General features: G+C 46.4%; 1 protein-coding gene across 1 annotated transcript in view; it reads right to left on the bottom strand.

The window, feature by feature from the left end:
* RAPGEFL1 (Rap guanine nucleotide exchange factor like 1) overlaps positions 1-12,834 on the bottom strand; it is a 55,123-nt gene extending 42,289 nt beyond the window's left edge. Inside the window, exon 1 of the mRNA XM_081837858.1 lies at positions 11,413-12,834. Within this exon, the coding sequence (XP_081693984.1) occupies positions 11,413-11,830 (418 nt within the window). The 5' untranslated portion in view covers positions 11,831-12,834. The remainder of the gene's footprint in view (positions 1-11,412) is intronic.
* Between the last annotated feature and the right edge of the window lie 8,232 nt (positions 12,835-21,066).

Here is a 21,066-nt window from a genome sequence, read left to right as displayed (position 1 = left end):
AGTAGGAAAAGATGAAGACAGACAGCAGTGGCTGGATTAGGAATAGGTGAACCTGTCAGTTTCAATTTCTCTTGCAACTCTGCATTTTCCCAGTTTTAAATTCAGCTTGGCCCATTTCTGCCTTGGGTTGCAAACATTTTTTTTTTAAGTCTGCATGAAAATTTGTATGCATTTCTGTATGTACTTCAACTAATATACACCTTTCTGCATTTTGCACATTTTTTCATTAACAGATACATTTTGGTGCACATTTCCCCCTAATATATCCTTGTTTTTTTTAATACATTTTGCTGGAGGGGTGTGTGTTGGCGATGGTTGGAGAACTGCATCACAAAATTCAGGGAGGTGCAAATTTCAGTTTGTGCATTGGTTTGAGAGCTGTGAATTGGGTAATTTCGCATTAAAACGCAAACTGAATTAATTTCTCCCCCATCCATAGACTGGATAACAGTCAGAGAGCAATCACATGCACACACCCCTTTTTTGTTACTCCTGAATAGTTGCATAGCCCCAACAGAGTGCCAGAGGGCTTGCAATCTATGGCTGTGTGCACGTTACAGTTTACTCTTATACTCCACTGCGCTCCCACTGCTGGTGCTTGAATGTACACATGACATTAGCCACAATCCATACCTATCATGTAGTTTCTTGAGAAATACTGCCGCTTGGTGCATTTCCCCCTCAAACCAGCTTCCACCTGATTTGAAAATGCAAGCCACGTTCACTTTGCTGTTAAACTGAGGTGTGTACATCTGAGACAGTCACTGCTTGTGTGCAGATGACAGTTCATGCCCGGGTGACCCCTTCATGAATAAGAGCGCAGGGGTGGAGGTTGCAGGCGTGGGGAAACCAAACAAATAACGCACATGGGGTGAAGACATTCCCTGCCCCCTCTCTGGTGTGTACAGCAACATGCAAATGTGACTCGAAAAGCAACGGGGGAAGAAACAACCTCACTGCAGTTTAAACCATTAATGTATGCACAGCCTATATGTGAGTCTGATTGCAGGGTAGGGAGAGGAGCAGTCACAGACGGTCAAATAAGCAGCAAGCATGAGATCAGGGAGAGTCAAGTGACTGTGTAGGTAAGATGCAGATAAAGTGGTTCAGCAAAGCTTCTGCTGGAGAAAAGGATCTCAAGGAAAGACCTCCAAAGGAAGAGAAGGAAACAGCTCAGTGAATGGAAAGGCTATCCTGGGTATAATGAACAGACAGACTGGGGGGAAAGGGGGCAAAGAGAGGAGGTGGATGATGAGTTCGTAGGAGAGCTGGAAGGGGAATATGGCAGGCATGTTAACAGTCATCCTGCCGGGCGGCCCCTAACAACTGAGAATTGCCTCCAGAAACTTCACCAAAGCTGGGCTTTTGTCCACAGACAGACAGGCATGTTTGGACAGGCAAACTAATCTAGATTTTTAGGGCCAAGTCACTTGGGCAGGCTTAACAGGCAAGGCTATGTGGTTTCTGATGCTGATGAAGGAAGAGGGGCATGCAAGAGGCAGAGAGGGAAGAGTTTGGGAAATGAGAAATGGATGCTTATGCCACAGAGGGAAAGGGAGACAGCAAGAGAGGGCAGGAAGCCAGGGCAGTCTTAGATGGAAAGTGGTGAGGAATGGATGCCCCAAGGCCCATTGTCTCCTATTAGACCATGGGGAGGGCAGCGAATCTCCATCATGCCCTGCTTCTGAGCGTCCCAAGGACATTAGCTGACCAGGCCGCAGTTGGACCAGATGCATCCCTGGCCTGATCCAGCAAAAAGATTGCCGCTTGCCTTCTCTGGCTCAGATGGGTGAAGCTGCCACTCTTCTTTCACCGGTGATGTGTGTTGTGAGCCACCGGGAGGGAAAGAAGTGGTGAGGCATGGGAAATCCTCCTGGCTCCAGCAGAGAGGCACAGGCCTAGATGTCAAGCTCAGATCAAAGCGATTCTGGGCTGCTTTGCGGGGAGGGAATCTTGGACAAGTGACGGCAGCGGCAGCGGCGGAGGCAGTGCAGTGAGGAGAGGATTAAGGAAATCCTTGGCACAATGGGGAGCCATGCTCTGCGGCTGGGGTGGTCCTGCAATTAGCAAGGATGCGCAACAATAAAGGAAGGAAAAAGCAAGCCTCGTGTGTTTTTTTTCCTTTTCCCAGGCGCGACAGGCCTGTGCAAACATTTCAGCCAGCCCTCAGAAGCCTACAGGCCTTCCCTTTCTTTTTGAGAGGGAGAGAGAAAGGGCATATAATTATATCCTAAGGGGGAACAACATAAAAGGAGGTTGTGTCTCCAGTGGTTGGAGTGGGAAGTTGGGAGCAAGGACGACTGGAGTCTAATAAATTAACAACAAGAGGTCTTGGAGCCAAGAGTTCTGGGTTGCACTCCACACCCTCTGCCAGAGGAGGAGAAGGGGTGCCCACAGCAATGGGTGGGGGAGGAAGGGAAGAAAGGGGAGAATCTCTGTGGTGGCGGGGGGTGGGGTGGGGAAGGATGCAATTAGGCTTCTGAAAGGAGCCCTTCTAGGGCACAATCCTCTCTCTCTCTCTTTTTTTTTTAATATTTTTTATTAAGGATTTTCTTGTTTTACAGAAGTGTAGTGCCTCGTTTTTTGTTTTTTTTTTTTTCTTCTTCTTCTTCTTCCATGTAACGTTTTTACAAATCCGTTTCATTTGTTGAGGCATTAGGGGGAGAAGAAAACAGAAAGAAAAAAGAAAGGGGGGTGGGGAGAGGGAGGATGGATGGGGGTGGGGTCGGGTGGTGGTGTTTCTATTATGTTTAATGTATGTAGAGTTTGGTGTCAGCGTTGCTTGTGTTGTTCACTTGTGTTCCTTTGGTGGTGAGAGAGGTTGGGGTTGGCTTAGGGTGTGATTGTTTGCTTGTGATTGGCTGTGGTAATCTTTGTTTTCGTGTGTGAGTGAGGTGGGTGGGTGTTTTGGATCAGGTTAGCCATATTGATTTGTATGCTGTTGGTGGATTATTGTCGTTGTCCTGTTGGGCTGTGTATGTGATAAAGGGGAGCCATACCGGGGTGAAGGCGTCTTCTTCTGTTTGTCCCCGTGTCAGTTTCAGTTTATTAGTTAATTTTTCTAGTAGGGCTGTTTCCCATACTATTTGGTACCATTGGTCCATGCTTACTCCTGACAGGTCTCTCCAGTGTCTGGTTATGATGTTTCTGGTTGCTGAGAGCAGGTGGGTTATAAGTTCTTTGTGGTGTAAATGGGCATTGTTGTCTTGGAAGATGTTTAGTAGGGCCAATTCTGGGGTGATGTCTATTACTTGCTTAGTTATTTTACATATTTCTTGTATGGCTGTTGTCCAGAATAGTTGAATTTTGGGACACTCCCACCACATGTGGAGGTATGTGCCTGAGGAGGTGCACCCTCTCCAGCATTTTGGTGAGGTTGGGCACAATCCTCTCTGAAAGCCACCCACCATGACCTGGAAGCCCCCACTTCCTCCTATTCCAAAATGCATAGGAGGAGCAGACTGTGGTTAGCCAGCAAAGACTGGAAAAGAACTCTGCACAGGCTCAGAGAAATTCAGCTCCCCCCCCCCCCATTGCAATTATGATCACTGCTGCCGGGTGTATCCATTTCTTCCTTGTTCACCATTCCATTTTTTCTCTGAACATGTGCTGAACGTTTTTGGTCAGAACTTGCTGATTTGCAGGAATATCAAACAGTACAGACTCCTGTCCTTAGGAGTCTACCATTTTAGGGTGAATTTATGCATTTTGTACTCTGCCTTGCAGGTCTTTAAAACTGAGCATGGAAACCTCAATTCCTTTCATCCAGCTATTCATGGGAGCCAAGTTTGCTTTACTGGAAGTCTATTTTCATCTCCCAGCAGTTCTAGTTAAAGGGCCCTGGTTAGGACTGGGAAAGAAATTCTGCCCATTGGCTTGCAAAACTGGGTTTCGGATAGGCTACCAGCAGTTCCACTGCAGGGCTAGACAACCCACTGGTCTGAGTCAATGTATAAAGTTGCTTTTTATACCCACAATTACCACAATTTGAGAGCCCTGGGCTAGGGTGGAGGGTTTGCGCTGTTTTCCACAGGATTCAGTCCTGAAGATCAATGCTCTAGTTAATTAACAGCCTCCCCACAAGGCAAAAAAAAGCTATCTTCCCACCCTCCTTTCCATCACACACAGAATCTCAGATTTTGTTGTAATTATTGCTATTTTTAAAAGCAAATTTCTAGCTCTCATTGTGGCTGAGCAAATGTTTTAAAAACAAGCTCTATCCCTTGAATGCTCAGAGAGACATCTTCAAATAATTCTGCCTCTTTTTGTGGAACTCTAATCCCTGGCTTTACATACACACACAATCGAGGGGCATCCATGTGTTAGATTTGAAAGGAGGTGGATATATTCATAGTAAACCAAAGAGTCCTCTCAGCCCTCAAGCTTCAGTCTTCTTTAATTTCTACCTGTCTCCACCAAGACAGGAGGTGGAATGTAGCCAGCAAAACACACACACACACACACACACACACACACACACACACACACACACTTTTATTGCTAGCTTAGGGGCTGCTGTTTGAATCTGAGGGGAACTGACACTGCTTTAAAAACCAATGCTGCCTGCCCACTCTCAAGCTGTGAATGTGCAATGTCAAGGTCAGGCTGGGGCTGCGAACGACCCAGGAGAGAGCAGCGTCTAAGGCCGAGCTGCGTCTACAGCTCAGGGCAGTTGCTGGATCAACCTGAGCAATAAAAGGCACCATTACTGGTGTTGGAAGCCAGAGTAGAGGTTTTAGCTCACAGGACAATCCCAGGTCTGGGTGGAAGAGGAACGAGGCAAGCGGCAGAAAGGAGTGAGAATAAGCAAAAGAAGGCCAGAAAGGGGGAAGGTCATTGTCACCTGCTAAGCATTTCTCTTGTGTATATTGCACAGACATACACATTTTGAATTTGTCAATGGCAGCATCAAGACAGACATGTGTGAAGGAGCCAGCACGGATTAACGGCCAGAGAGAGAATTTTCATAGCATTCAAGACAAACTGAAACGAAATACTTTTCGAGGGATGCATTTCACACATTCAGCTGAGTCACTGGGTACTGTGGAACTGTGCGGTGGCTGGGTGTGTTTGCAGTACAAATCCGCCACAGCACTGTCCTTAAACTGAGGTAGCTTTTGCTTAGCTAGCATCAATGCGCCATGAAGCAACGCATCTTTAATAGACTTTTGATGACTGGTGGCCACCAGAAAGTAAAAAGAGTATATGAGCTGAGAACAGTGTTCCTTCTTTTTTTTCTTTTTCTTTTTTGGCACAGGGCTAGAAAGAAAGCTGGTCTATATAGTCAGAGCAGAAAGCAGCAGCTTGGATTTTTGCAGGTGGTTGGGTAGGATGTAATGGTGCTCCCTGCTCTCACATTCAACTTCTTTCTAGTAACCTCACAAGGAAACTCCCCATGTAAAAGCTCTCCTGAAATGGCCCACATCTCTGATACAAGTTGGGAACAGGAAACTATTTCAATATCGTTCCACTCCACCTGATGTGCCTAACTCCATCCAGAAGATAATGCAATACGATCAAAGTCTGCAGCAGCAATTATTCCATATGTAGGAGGAGTCTGAAGTACACAATACAGCTCTCGCTTTCACTTCCTGAGTGTGTCCTTCTTGTTTTAACCTTTGTACCATCAAGATTCCTGCAGTCCTCTGCTTTAAATACCACATAACTCAAGAAAGAAATAATATACATCTTCCAAAGCTCTCCAATGAGCACTGGGAAGGGACATAAACCAAGCGCTGCCGCAACCTAAAAAATAATAATCCACCAACAGGTAGAAAATGAACACCTGAAAGGGGCCTCTGTTTAATGAGCATCCTTTCCCAGACAGAGCATAGGCCGTTTCTGCCTTTTCCTTCTCATACTAGCTAACCTTAGCATTGGAGTGGTGTTAAAGATTAACAGAGAGGTTCAGGGACTTGGGGCCTATGATATCTGTGTTACATACGACACAAGACTTGAAACCAAAGTCCACTCCAAGTCATCTGGCTTGATACAGTTTGTGCCCACCTGATCTTTTATTGTGCCCAAATAGTAACTGAAGGAAGTATGCATGTAGCCACCCACTCCAGGCAACTTTGATTTCCTCTGCCCTGTTGGTCCCTTTAAACCGCAGCTGCCTGCAAATTTCTGCTTAAGATTTGAAATATTCACCACCCAGAGGCCAATCTCTAGGAGATCTCAAGCTTGTCTGGCAATTTTGTTTTTTATATATAATATTTTTTATTAAGTTTTCAATTGTACCTTTCAAAATAAATATTTTACAAACTTTAAAATATCAAATGACTTCCCTTCTTATCCTTCCATGCTTCATTTTACATGTCATACATTCCTGCACATTTTATTATAACCATTCAAATCAGTTTTCCACTTTTACATCAATCGAATATTATTTAAGCCATTGAATTTATCTTAACGCTGCCAGCGTTTTCAGCTGTATACAGTAATTTTCCATGTATTCAATAAATGTTTTCCACTCTTCTTTCAATATATGTTCTTCTTGCTCTCTTATTCTATGTGTTAAATCTGCAAGTTCTGCAGATTCTGTCAACTTAAGTTGCCAGTCCTCTTTAGTTGGGACATGGCTCACTTTCAATTTTGGGGCTAACAAAACACAGGCCGCAGTTGCTGCATACATAAATCACCTTTTCTGACATCTAGCAATTTCTGTCTAGGTTATTCCCAATAAAAATGACTCTTGGGAGTAATTTTAAGCATTTTTTTCCAATTCGTTATATATCATTTCCCAATACAGTGGTACCTTGGTTCTCAAACACCTTGGTACTCAAACAACTTGGTTCTCAAAAGCCGAAAACGCGGAAGTAAGTGTTCCGTTTTTCGAAAGCCAAACATCTGATGCAGCTGTCGGCTATTGTTTCTGGGGCGCCTGCACCTATCAGAAGCTGCGTTTTGGTTTTCAAAAATTTTGGAAGTCAAACGGACTTCCAGAATGGATTAAATTTGGCTCTTTTGTTTTTGTTATTTATTTTGCATTTTTGTTTTTGAGGCTTTTTTGGTTAATTTGTTTTTGTGACTGTGTGGAACCCAGTTCAGCTACTGATTGATTAATTGTGTGACTGCAGAAATGGATAAAAGCCCCCCATCCAAACAATGACTATCATCAGTGCAGGTAAGATTTTTTTTTTAATCATCTACAATGCTGTCTTATTTATTTTATAGCACAATACATTGATTATTGCTTTCATTTTATGGATCAATGGTCTCGTTAGATAGTAAAATTCATGTTAAATTGCAGTTTTAGTGGGGTTGCTTTTCAAAGTCTGGAACGAATTACCATATTTTTTGCTCTATAAGACTCACTTTTTCCCTCCTAAAAAATAAGGGGAAATGTGTGTGCGTCTTATGGAGTGAATGCAGGCTGCGCAGCTATCCCAGAAGCCAGAACAGCAAGAGGGATCGCTGCTTTCGCTGCGCAGCGATCCCTCCTGCTATTCTGGCTTCTGGGATTCAGAATATTTTTTTTCTTGTTTTCTTCCTCCAAAAACTAGGTGTGTCTTATGATCTGGTGCGTCTTATAGAGCGAAAAATACGGTAATTCATTTTACATTACTTTCTATGGGAAAGCGCACCTTGGTTTTGGAATGCTTTAGTTTTGGAACGGACTTCCGGATTAAGTTTGAGAACCAAGGTACCAATGTATACTTTTACCTTTTTACATTTCCACCCTTGCTTGGAAATTTTGTGCCTTCTGACCTAGAAGCTCTTCCTTCTATTCTCAGATGTATAGTCAATCACACAACCCAAAAGCACTTTGCACATGTCCAGAAAGAATTTGCATATTTATTCTTTTCTTGCCTGCAACAACTGTTCTGAGCTTAAGTAACTAGGCATGAAAAATCCAGCCAGAAAAATGATCTCACTGCTAAAATTAATACACTCCTAATTTTTTAAAAATAGTGAGTAGAAAGTCCAGCTCTCTTCAATAAAAAAGGAGAATTGTTCCCAGTATCCTGGAGGATACTTTCATTAGGGAGCTGGTGTGGTGCTATAGTCCAACTACTTCTGTTTACCAAAGGCAGTCCTTATTTCCTACTGCCTTGGCGACACTTCTAAGGGCCTTTAAGCTAAGTACTGTATGCTAAAAGCATGAAGTGGGAGATTGAGGCCTCCCATCTCCCAAGTCCTGTGCATGTGCCAGAGACTTTGGGGCAAAGGGACCACAAGTAGCAAACACAAATAATGGCTGGATACCAAGAATGCCTACTCTGCAGCTGAATGTCAAAATTGTTACACAACACACACACACACAAACATGTACTGACAATGCTTAACTTTTTGTTACCTTACAGACAATTAAGGAAGATGGTAGCATTTTAATGCATGGCTCATGTACAGACCTTTTATACATACATATATATATATATATATATATATATATATATATATATATATATATATGAGCTTTGCACAGAACACATCAAAAAAAATTTTTTTAACTGTTTCTCTTTAATTTTCATCACCAGAGTTTCACATCAGTGAATATAATTCTAGGTTTGATTTTCCAAACACTGAAGATAAGCCCTACACACACAGATAGCTATTTCTTTTTTAATGCATTCTCATCAAAATTTGTGGTGTGTATCTGGCTATGGCTTGACGTGAACAAACAAATGTACGGGCGCCCAAAGTAAAAAATGTGGCGGCTTTACTCCTCCTTCAATCCGACTGCTGCCATGCTACCTAGACTTAAGCCATGGTTTAGCACAACGTTCCACCAGTCTGGGAAGACAAACCATGAACCCATGTTCAGACTTAATGCTAAACCAAACCACGGCTTAGCTCTGCATAGTGCAGCAGAAATAAGGCTGAGGAAGAAGCAAAGTAGCCATGATTTTTCTCTGAGTGCCCACATGCTTGCTTGGCCATGGTTTGCCTTAGAATTATGTGCAAACTGTGCCAATGTCCTAATGCCACTTCAAATCTATCTCTCCAGTATTCATCACCTGAGGGCTGCAGCATCCAGCAATGACTACAGTCCATGTGTGGATGAACCAACATGGATCTAATGCAATGGAAAGAACTTGGGTATTACTTTGCATCACCTCACATACAACGCTTTGCAATGGAGCCAGTTCACACGTTCAGCTGCCAGTGGTGATGTAGATGCAAGTGTGAACAAGCCTGAGTTCAAATGCCTACTCAGAAATTGACTCCTTCTCTCAACCTTGTTTCTTCATGTGCAAAACAAGGATAAAACAGCCTTGCAACTCAGATCACAAAGATTACAAGTCCACATTTCAAATTAGTTCTATTATTAGTCATTCAGTGGTCTGAAGAGGGGGAGGCTTCTCTCTCTCATCCCTACAAACACATTCCTTTCTGGTCACTTGGAAGTGTTTCTTACTCACCACAGGTGACTTGTCAAGCAGTTATTTACAAGCGTGCAGTAAAAGTCAACCTCTCTCACGAGGCAGGACAGATGTGAGAATAATCGCTGTACTGTAATACATTTTGTACTTAAAAAAAACAAAAACCTAATTACAGTGGTACCTCGGGTTAAGAACTTAATTCATTCCGGAGGTCCGTTCTTAACCTGAAACTGTTTTTAACCTGAAGCACCACTTTAGCTAATGAGGCCTCCTGCTGCCACCGTGCTGCCAGAGAACAATTTCTGTTCTCATCCTGAAGCAAATTTCTTAACCCAAGATAATATTTCTGGGTTAGCGGAGTCTGTAACCTGAAGCGTATGTAACCTGAAGCGTATGTAACCCGAGGTACCACTGTACAGAGAAATTAACCATTACAAAATATTTAGCAGTTATGTAGCACTTTTTGCCAAAGGGTTTGAAACCCTACATACTGTATCCTCATTCACTAACCTTACAACAACACAGCAAAGGAGACCAGAGATTATTGTCCCTATTCCCATAGAAGTGGGGGCTGAAGCTAAGAGTTGCTTGATGCGAGTCAATGATTCCAGGATCGAACAGACCTGGCACTTTCTAGCTGACAGTTCACCCTCTTAAAACTCCACTAGCTCCAGTACTAAGCTCTGGAGAAGCCACTCACCTCCTTTACCCATTCCTAGATGTCTTTTCTCTTTGACCCCAGACCTTCTTCCCCAAAACCCCTACCATACAACTAGCTGTGAGCTGTCCGAAGTGGCTGGGGAAACCCAACCAGATGGACAGCGTATAAATAATAAAGTTGTTGTTGTTGTTGTTGTTGTTGTTGTTGTTGTTGTTGTTATAACTTTCACTGGAAACTTGACCATGTGGCAGAAGCTCTTTTGCATCCATTTTCACCTTTAAGCCCCCCAAAGTTTGATCTTGCCGCATAGACTCCACTGAACTCCTCTAGGCAACCCCAGGAGCAGGCAAGCCTTCAACATCATAATTCCACCCAACCCCAATCACGAGTACCCCTTACACCAGGGATATGGAGCCCGGAGCCCTTTAGGGGATGTTGAACATCTCCTCCCATCAGCCCCAGCTGGCACGGTCCATGGTCAGGGATGATGGGAGTTGCGGTCCAGCAAAATGTTGAGGGCTACAGGCTCTCCACCCCTGCCCCAACACAAATGGTCCATCTGCAGCATTCCTGCCAGCAGAGAGTGCACTCAGCAGTATGTCTGCTCTTCCTATGTTTGCCATCATCCCTTAAACAGGTGCAATCACCAGGCTGAAGGAGAGGGAAGCCCCCCCCTTAACTTTGTTACTGCCCTCCCAGCTCCTTCACTGCCCCACCCCCCATAAAAATTCTTCCTCCATGCTGGGCCTATTTCTCCAGATCAAAGATCCCAAACGGAGATGATACCAGCTGATTATGATGGAAAGGTGAGAAAGTCTGATCATTCCGAGACCATATCCTGCTACCTGATTCTTTTCCGTAAAAATAAGGCCCTGCAGACCCTCTCAAACACAGGGTAACATGCTTGCTTGGAAATCGCACCTGGAAGCTCTGTGCTCAGTTTGGATTCTGGAGAAGTGGGAGGGAGACAGGATTCAGTTACTGAGGAAAGGGCACTTTGCACATGCTCAGAGACACACTTCAGTATTATGCCACATGTTCTGGGACTAATTCACAATATCATAGAATTTTAGAGTTGGAAGGGATGCTGAGGATCATCTAGTCCAACCCTCTGCAGTGCAGGAATATGCAGCAGTCCCATACAGGGAACCTACAACCTTGGTGTTATCAGCACCATGCTCTAACCAACTGAGCTATGCAGGCCAGATAAATTGGTTCCGACTTCCAGGGCCCAAGTAAAGGCATGTCCATCTGATCCTACCCTTGCCAGTCCCTACATCGACCTGTATTCTGTGCAAAAATGTCAGCTACTGCTGCTGCCTTTCCCTATGGCACTATCAGCCCCTGATATTAGAGCTGTGAATTTTCCTTTCCTTAGCTTGGCACCTCCCACTCTCATTCCAGGGTCCCAAACTCGTCCCCTACCTGCACCGCAGCCATGCCCATGGGGGGCTGTCGGGTCGCCTCCCAGCCTCTCCAGAAGCCTTCCCAGCAGTCGATCGGGGCTCTCGGGTTCTGCCAGCGGTGCCCAGCAGCAGGTGGGTACAGACTCTGGGCTGAGCTGGGTTTCGCCTCCTCCGCCACCGCCTGGGGACAGCTCCTCGGAGGAGAAGGACGTTGGGGAGCGCAGAGAGGAATCGGGGGGCCGCAGCTCCAGCCATCGCCCATCGCCAGCAGTGTCCGTGCCTCCTTCGGGGGGCTCCTCGGGGGGCTCCTTGAGGAATCCGGGCAGCAGGATCTTGGAGACGCTTTGCCTGCGAGGCAGCTGCCCACCAGCCCCGGGGCCAGCCCGGGCAGCCAAGTGAGACCCCTGCTTCTTCAGAAATTTCTCCAAAGGCTTCATCCCGCCGACGGCAGTGGGGGCACCCAGGGGCTCAGCTGGGCCCCAGGACGAGGGGTGATCCAATGTGCCCTTTTCAGCTTAGGCCAAAATTGGGGATCAGGGGCGGCGCACTCTGCGTGCCTGCGGCGGGGGGGGGAGAGACGTGCGATCAGAGAGTCATGGCTATGCCAGATGTTGGAGGCGGGCGAAGATCTGGCCAAGAAGGTGGCAGGGAGCTGCCTCTTTGGAGAAGGGAAACGTGTCTGGCGTTGGGGAGGGGGTGTGGAGCGGGGGCGCTGCTCTGGCCAACCTTACCGAGCGTGGAAAGGCTTTAGGGGGCGGGGTGCGCGGGGTCCTGCTTGACTCTCCCTGCAGGGGGAGTGCCCAGAGGCGCCTCCGGTGGCTTCGCGTCCTGACGCCCTCCTGAAGTGGTAGGCGGTGAGAGGCAGACAGGTGGATTGCCGTCTACTCTTTGGCCGCGCCAGAAACGTGGCGAGCGTAAATCCCCTTTGGAGAGAGAGAGGGGTGGAGATTCTTCCCTCCCCACCTCTGCGCCCAGCAAAGCGAGGCGCGTGCCCTTGGCCCCCGCAGGGCTTTCCCCAAGCCGACGAAGCGTCCCGGCTTGCTTGCAATCTGAATCTCTCCTGTTCCTCCGCCAGCCCGCAGCCTCTGCCTCGTCTCCTTCGCCTTTGCCACTCCGTGCGCCCTGCGCGCGCGCGCCCTATTCGCCAGGCTGCTGCTGCCGCTGCAAGCGGGATCCTCCTTTATGGATGCTCATGACAGCGGGGGAGGCAGCTGCTGGCAGCAGGAGCGGGGGCTGAAGCCTGCCTGCCTGCCTGCCTGCCGGGGAGTTTGCATGGGGGAGGCTCTCTGCTTGACCGCCCCCGCCCCCTCCTGCAGGAACCTCCCCTCCTCCTTCTTCGTGCCTCCTGGCCTGGAAAGAAGCAGGCGGAGTCGCCAGTCGGCAGGCTTCTCTCGCAAAGCAGCAGCCAGCCACTCTCTTTCCCTCGCCGCCTCTCCTCCGGAGGGGAGCAAGCCGAGCCCCGCCCCGCCTCCTCCGGCCCCTCCCCCGCCTTTGCACCGGTTCCTCGCCCACCCGCTAATTTTGCCTGCACTTGTTACGCGGGGGGCAAGGAAGCCAAAAATCCACACCTTAATCTTGGACTATAACTGGGGGGGGGACCCAACTAAAAACAACAAGCGTGATGGTGAGAAATCAGGCTGGTTGGGCAATGTTGCAAGATTAATCGGGGCTTTATTTGCATCTTGATGCAAAACATTGCCCTCAGCTTGCTTGGAGTGAAAGTCAGATGATTCATTTTGGGTCGTTGACGCCGGCTGAATTATTAAAGATTTTTATTCTATTGCACATTCAATTTCATATTACTTAATGATTGTGTCTGTGTGTGTGTGGTTTAATAGGTTCAAGTGGAAACAGCACGCACAGAAACCAACAAGAAAGTATAAACTTTTGAATTCCGGGATGCTTTTTAAAGGGTGGGAGAGGGAAATCTTATATCTTCAAGAAAACTTCAGGCATTTCTTGCCGACCATAATGGCTCATGGCACAAAGAAATGTTGTAGTCTTTAAGGCAGGCACAGGCAAACTCCGGTCCTCCAGATGTTTGGGACTACAATTCCCATCATCCCTAGCTAACAGAACCAGTGGTCAGGGATGATGGGAATTGTAGTCCCGAACATCTGGAAGGCCGGAGTGTGCCTATGCCTGCTTTAAGGGCTCACAAATCTCTTGGTTATTTCTGATACATTCAGACACTTTTCTTTGCCCAGGTGGATAAATATTGGTTACACTAAATAATTTCAAAGCAGTGGTTTCTTCTTCTTTTTTAAAGAGTTCTAAATCACCTTTATTCAACTGTGTGTGTGACCCTGAATGTCTGCCTTTTTCCTACTCAGGTATATACGCATCTGAATGTCACTACAGCTGGCATCCCCCATTACTACACACACACAACCTATTCAAATTATTTATGTCTATATTTATAGGGCTCCTTTCTGAATACAGTGGTACCTCGGGTTATATATGCTTCAGGTTACATACGCTTCAGGTTACAGACTCCGCTAACCCAGAAATAGTACCTCAGGTTAAGAACTTTGCTTCAGGATGAGAACAGAAATCGTGGTGCGGCAGCAGCAGGAGGCCCCATTAGCTAAAGTGGTGCTTCAGGTTAAGAACAGTTTAAGGTTAAGAACGGACCTGCGGAACGAATTAAGTACTTAACCTGAGGTACCACTGCATGTAAAAGAAAGGGTACCCTTCAAGATATACGGTAAATTGAATTCATCAATACACAAATGAACACACATATGAAGCTCAGCTGCCTTATAGGAAGGAACGCGGGAAGGTGCCATGCAATCCCACCACTGGTCCACCTAGCTCTCTGCTGTCTACACTGGCTGGCAGTGGCTCTCCAGGGTTTCAGGCAGTAGCTCTACCCTGGAGATGCTGGGGATTGAACCTTTTGCATGCAAAGCAGATGCTCTAGCACTGAGCTACGTGCCCTTTCTCATTGGTCCGTCTATTCTAGCCCAGTGTTGTCTACTCTCTGGCACTGACATCATCTCTCCATGGTGTCAGGCACCATGTGCAGATCTTGTGCAGCCCTGCTGCCAGCAGCAATCCTTTTAGTGAAAGATGCTGAGAACTGAACCAGAGATAATGTGTGCACAAAATGTGTGATCAGCCACTGGATAATATCTAAACAGGTGGACTCAACAAGGAACCCTCCTTTTCTTTAAAAAATGCTTAACATGGACTGGTGCTCCCACCAAATGTCAACACTGGACTCCTGAGTTTGTTTGTTAATAGATGTTATCTTGTATGGGTTTTTGGGGCGGAATACATCTAAAGTACGTAATTTGCTTTCAAATGCTTAGCATGCAGTACAAGTTAAGTCATATTGTCACAAAGCATAAAGAAAACTACATCAATAATAAGCTCCACATATAAAATAATAACAATGCTGTTGAATTCTGTTCTAATCTGTTAAAGTGTTTCTGGTGTCTTTTTTTTTTTTTTTAGGTTTTAATTGGTAATAATTGCAGGTTGCTTTATGGAAGGTTTTCTCCACCCCCAATTTGAATGTTACAATTTTAACTGCATATTATTTTTGAAATAATGTAAGGACCCTGCGGGACCAAAAGGTAGGATATTATTTATTTATTGTATGTTATTTCAGTTCTAGACTGCCCTTCTCCCTGTGGGAGCCGAGGGCAGTGAACAACGGAGGAAATGCAAGCTGTACAATAATTACAACATAGAAAAACGCACCTCTAAAACCAAAACGTATGCAAAAAAGAAAAGAAAAAAAGAACACCAGCTGCTGAAATTCCAATCAATATTCATGCTTCAAAAGCCCAAGCAAACAGATATGTCTTCTTCAGTTGGCACCTGAAGGCCATCAGTGTTGGGGATGGATGCACTCCTGGGGAGAGAGTGCCATGAAAGAGGCCCTGCCATGGGGAAAAGCCCTGCCATGAGTTGCTGCCCCACGGGCCATACTCATCAGCACCATCCCACAGATCTCAAAACACAGGCCAGTAGATATTAGATGGAGGTGTTCCTTTAAGTACTGGGGCCCTGAGCTGCTCAGGCCTTTGTACAACAGGACCAGAACCATTAACTGGGCCCGGAGCTCACAGGCAACAAGTGCAGTGTTTTCAGGATTGCTGACATGCTTCATCCTGCTGCCCTGCTTAACAGACCCATTCTGCACCAGCTGCAGCTTCCGGACAGTCTTCAAAGGAAGCCCCATATAAAATACATTACAGTTACTAGAGCATGGACTACCATAGCCAAGCTATCCCGGACCACGAATGGCCATAGGTGATGAACCAGCCGGAGCTCGTCATAGGTCTCCAGTGAAGCCACCTGGGCCTCACACTCCTGAGCTACACACCTGCTCCTTCAGGGGAAGTGCAACCCCATCCAGAACAGGTTGTCTCTCTAAATTCCTGGGCATGAGAAAGGCCTCACCACAGCACCATCGTCTTATCAGGAGTCTGCCTCAATCCATCACTGGAAACACAGGCAGGGTTTTCTGATTCAGAGGGAATAGACTAATAAAGCTGAATGTCATCCACATGCTGATGACACTACGCTCCAAAACCCTGGATGGCAGCTACCAACAGCTTCCTCTTAAATGGCATAAATACGATGGTTATACACGTACATGCGCAAACACCAAGTGCACAGAGCACAGAAGTTGCATAATTATCCCTCAAAGCCTGATGGAAGGCCTACGTTTTCAGCAGTCTTCTAAAGCTTAGGATGGTGTTGCACGGAGGGCTTTGCAAGGCAGAACAGTCCACAACTGTGGGACCATCACCAAAGGAGGGGCACCATTTCAGAAAGGCACAGTGGAGTGGGGCTTTTTTGGAGGGGAGATACTCATCAAAGTCTAAAGGCTTTCACCAAGATATATATAAATTGCAAAAAAAGTATGTTTTTGTGTGTGTGTAGTATGAGTATTTATTTTCCTTTACACCTTAACGATTGTGAGCTTACCCTCTCAAATGAAACTGGCAAGAGATCTGTGCCTTTGGCATCCATACCCAATTCACCTGCTGCTTCCTAGGGATAATAATAATAATAATAATAATAATAATAATAATAATAATAATAATAATAATAATTTATTATTTATACCCCGCCCATCTGGCTGGGCCTCCCCAGCCACTCTGGGCGGCTTCCATAAAAACCAAAAATACAGTAAAATATCACATGTTAAAAACTTCCCTGAACAGGGCTGCCTTAAGATGTCTTCTGAATGTCAGGTAGTTGTTTATTGCTTTGACATCTGCTGGAAGGGCGTTCCACAGGGCGGGGGCCACTACCGAGAAGGCCCTCTGCCTGGTTCCCTGTAGCTTTGCTTCTCGCAATGAGGGAACCGCCAGAAGGCCCTCGGAGCTGGACCTCAGTGTCCGGGCAGAACGATGGGGGTGGAGACGCTCCTTCAGGTATACTGGACCAAGGCCGTTTAGGGCTTTAAAGGTCAGCACCAACACTTTGAATTGTGCTCGGAAACATACTGGGAGCCAATGTAGGTCTTTCAAGACCGGTGTTATATGGTCTCGGCGGCCGCTCCCAGTCACCAGTCTAGCTGCCGCATTCTGGATTAGTTGTAGTTTCCGAGTCACCTTCAAAGGTAGCCCCACGTAGAGCGCATTGCAGTAGTCCAAGCGGGAGATAACCAGAGCATGCACCACTCTGGCGAGACAGTCCGCAGGCAGATAGGGTCTCAGCCTACGTACCAGATGGAGCTGGTAAACAGCTGCCCTGGACACAGATTTGACCTGTGCTTCCATGGACAGCTGTGAGTCCAAAATGACTCCCAGGCTGCGCACCTGGTCCTTCAGGGGTACAGTTACCCCATTCAGGACCAGGGAATCCTCCACACCTGCCCACCTCCTGTCCCCCAAAAACAGTACTTCTGTCTTGTCAGGATTCAACCTCAATCCGTTAGCCGCCATCCATCCTCCAACCGCCTCCAGGCACTCACACAGGACCTTCACTGCCTTCACTGGTTCTGATTTAAAAGAGAGGTAGAGCTGGGTATCATCCACATACTGATGAACACCCAGCCCAAATCTCCTGATGATCTCTCCCAGCGGCTGCATGTAAATGTTGAAAAGCATGGGGGAGAGGACAGAACCCTGAGGCACCCCACAAGTGAGAGCCCAGGGGTCTGAACACTCATCCCCCACCACCACTTTCTGAACACGGCCCAGGAGGAAGGAGCGGAACCACTGTATGACAGTGCCCCCAGCTCCCAACCCCTCAAGACGGTCCAGAAGGATGTTATGGTCGATGGTATCAAACGCCGCTGAGAGATCCAGCAGAACTAGGAAACAGCTCTCACCTTTGTCCCTAGCCCGCCGGAGATCATCAACCAGTGCGACCAAGGCAGTTTCAGTCCCATGATGAGGCCTGAATCCCGACTGGAAGGGATCCAAATGGTCCGCTTCTTCCAGGCGTGCCTGGAGTTGTTCGGCAACCGCTCGCTCAATCACCTTGCCCAAGAATGGAAGATTTGAGACTGGGCGATAGTTGGCCATCGTGGCCGCATCTAAAGATGGTTTTTTAAGAAGCGGTTTAATAACCGCCTCTTTCAGCGGGTCTGGGAAGGCTCCCTCACGGAGGGAAGCGTTCACCACCCCACGAAGCCCATTGCCCAGTCCTTCCCGGCTAGCTTTTATAAGCCAGGATGGGCAAGGATCCAGGAGACAGGTGGTTGGTTTCACTCGTCCAAGCAGCCTGTCCACATCCTCGGAGGTAACAGATTGGAATTGATCCCACTCAACTTGACCAGACAGAACTCTAGCACTCTCCCGCCCCGGTCCTGCTCCCACGGTGGAGTCTACTTCTTCCCGAATCTGAGCGATTTTATCTGCAAAAAACTTTGCAAAATCATTGCAGGAGAACATGTGGCCCGTACTGGGCCCCGATGTTGCAGGTGGTTCCGCTAAATTGTGAACCACCTGAAAAAGTCTCCTGCTGCTGTTTTCTGCAGATGCAATAGAGGCGGTGAAGAAATTCTTCTTCGCCGTCGCTATCGCCACTTGGTAGGCTCGACGTTGAGCTCTAACCTGTGTCCGGTCAGATTCGGAATGAGTTATCCGCCACCGGCGCTCTAGCCGTCCCAACGATTGTTTCATTGCCCTCAGATCCGTGGAAAACCACGGGGCTGTCCGGGCTCCATGCAATCGGAGAGGGCGCTTCGGAGCCAAACAGTCAATAGCCCTGGTTAACTCCACATTCCAGCGGGATCAAGTCATGGATGGCAGTGGTCTTATGAATCATTGACCTGGCATTGCACAGCAGCACCTTCAGGTCATGTGGGTATCCCTTGCTGATGGGTCGGTCCTGTCCCCCGCGCCCCACCGCCATGGCTGAATAACAGCTTCCAAAAGGGTTGCTGTGACTCTGTGGCAGCAAAAGGCAACAAAGAGTATTTTCGCATGCATTAAAGTGTCTATGAGAGTTTATGCCTTAATAAATGTATTAAAGGTGCCACAAGACTCTTTGTTGTTTTTATTGCTAATACTGTTACTGATCTGTTTTATCCATTATAGTTTGATTTTTAACTGGATATTTTCTGTGCCTGTTTTCAACATACCTGACTACTCAGGGGCAAGATGAATAAGTGCTATTTTTTTTTGGGGGGGGGGACTGTGCATTGACATAGTCTCATCTTAAGATGTTCAAACTAGTACTTCAATTGGAGGCATAATACCTGACACTTTTATCTGCCCTACTTTGGGCAGCCTTGATAAAGCCCTGCTTATCATTATTCTATTAAAACATTTTAATTAGAACATGTTCCGTTTTTGGAAAGTGTGTGTGTCCTCATACAGCAGGAGCCACAGAGGAATCTGCGCATCAGATTTGTTAAATTGGTTTTAACACATTTAACAAATATGTGAATAATGCTGCATTCCTTCTTACCTAGGAGGAATCACTATTGAATTCAATTACTTCGGAATTGCTGCCAGCCAGTGCGGAAAATACTGAACTAGGTGAACCAGTAGGTCCAACTCAATACTGTATAAATCAGCTTTCTGAGTTCCTTTTCACTGCATTTTCCTTCCAAAAGCTGGTAGCAACAGCAGTTGCTTACACAGAGCCAGGGCCTCAGAGGTTAGGAGAGTACAATTTTTTCACTAAGCTCAGAAAAATGGTTCTGAGGTCGTGACCTAGTTGTGGGTCATGAGCCACTAGCAGACAAACAACAGCCAAGGGTACAGTGAGTTCTCTGCTGTTTGCCTTTGTTATGAAGCAATACTTAAATGGCCACAGACATCACCATGGACCAGTCTGAGAAGCCTGGAGCTATTGCTTTGCCTTATGCTGCTCCCACGGGTTAGGTTCCCAAAGAAAAAGAAAGGAAAAGAAGAGGTGTGGGGATGGGGAGAAATCAAACATTAGAAGCTGGTGATCTCTGAGGAGTAGGTCCTTCCTTCCTTGCAGTATAAAAGTGCACTCAATTAAAAGGAGTGGCAGCAAAATAACCAGCCAGATGAACCTGAGGAACTGCCTGCAACAGGATGTGGGGAAAACCACAAATGCATTGTGATTTAAAGAGAGATAGGGCATCCCTAATGGTGATAAGAACTACAGTATTCTAAGATAGCAGAATGAGGGCAGCCAAATGTCTGGAATGCATCCTGGAAAGCAACAAATGTGGGCCCAAAAATGAACAAGAATGTGTGCCCCCTGTGTCCTTTTTATTATGCAGTCATGATCATTTGCACTCATGATGGTGTTCTGGGGTGCTTGTTGTGCTGTAATGCAAGAGTTCCACCTGCCCCCGATGGCAATAATGTGGTAAGATTGGGGGTAGCATCATGGACCAACTAATATAGCAGTATGTTGTGGGGTTGGTCCAGTATAAATCCACCACTAATGTACGCACTATTGCTGTGTCAATGCCATGTTGCAGAACACACCTGCAAAAACCAAAAGCAAAAAAAACCTCCACCAATCTTGGGTTGGGCACTTTTGTGGTATATAAAAAGTTTGAGGATTTCAGCAGGAAGTTGCAAGACACACACACTGACCGGAAACAAAGCAGTATTGGAAGCAGGATCACATATACAGTACTGTAACTGCCCCAGTGCCATCATGAGCACACACTAGCAAATTAGCTACTGAGCTGTTCAAGGTGCTGCTTCTAGGGTATAAAGCCCTATACAGTATAGCTTGGGACAAAGGTACTTAAAAATAATAATTAAAAAATATAATCTTGTTCATTATATACCAAATCAAACACTGTACTCTGCAAGAGAGGGCCTCTTGCAGATACCAGGAGGTCTGTTCTGCACAAGGAATTGGGCGTTCCATTACGGATAGCCCACTGAACCTACACCAGACACTTTCACTCACGGAGACCTGGGGTGGCCCTGTCTAGGTTGCAGGCATCGCAACTGTGAAGCAACACCCTCCGTCAGTGTGGTGCAATCCGACAATCAACCAAGATAATCAACCAAGATTAAGAATTAATAAGATGAAAACTAATAATGTTGATGAAAAACATACCCTGGTTGGGCCAATGCTCCAGAAATGCCATGAAATGTACACTCAGCCAGGAAAACCACCTCCAATCGTATAATGTATGTGTTCACACACACTTGTACAGCACATTCACAAATTGCAATTTTAGCCTTACCCTTAAAACGTTTTAGATATATATACGTAAAAATATACAGTGCTGCAATCCTCCTGCAAGTTATCCTTG

The sequence above is a fragment of the Podarcis erhardii genome, assembly GCF_964252035.2.
Source record: "Podarcis erhardii genome assembly, chromosome: 13".
In the NCBI taxonomy this organism is placed as follows: Eukaryota; Metazoa; Chordata; class Lepidosauria; order Squamata; family Lacertidae; genus Podarcis; species Podarcis erhardii.
This window is presented reverse-complemented; position numbering and strand designations above follow the sequence as displayed.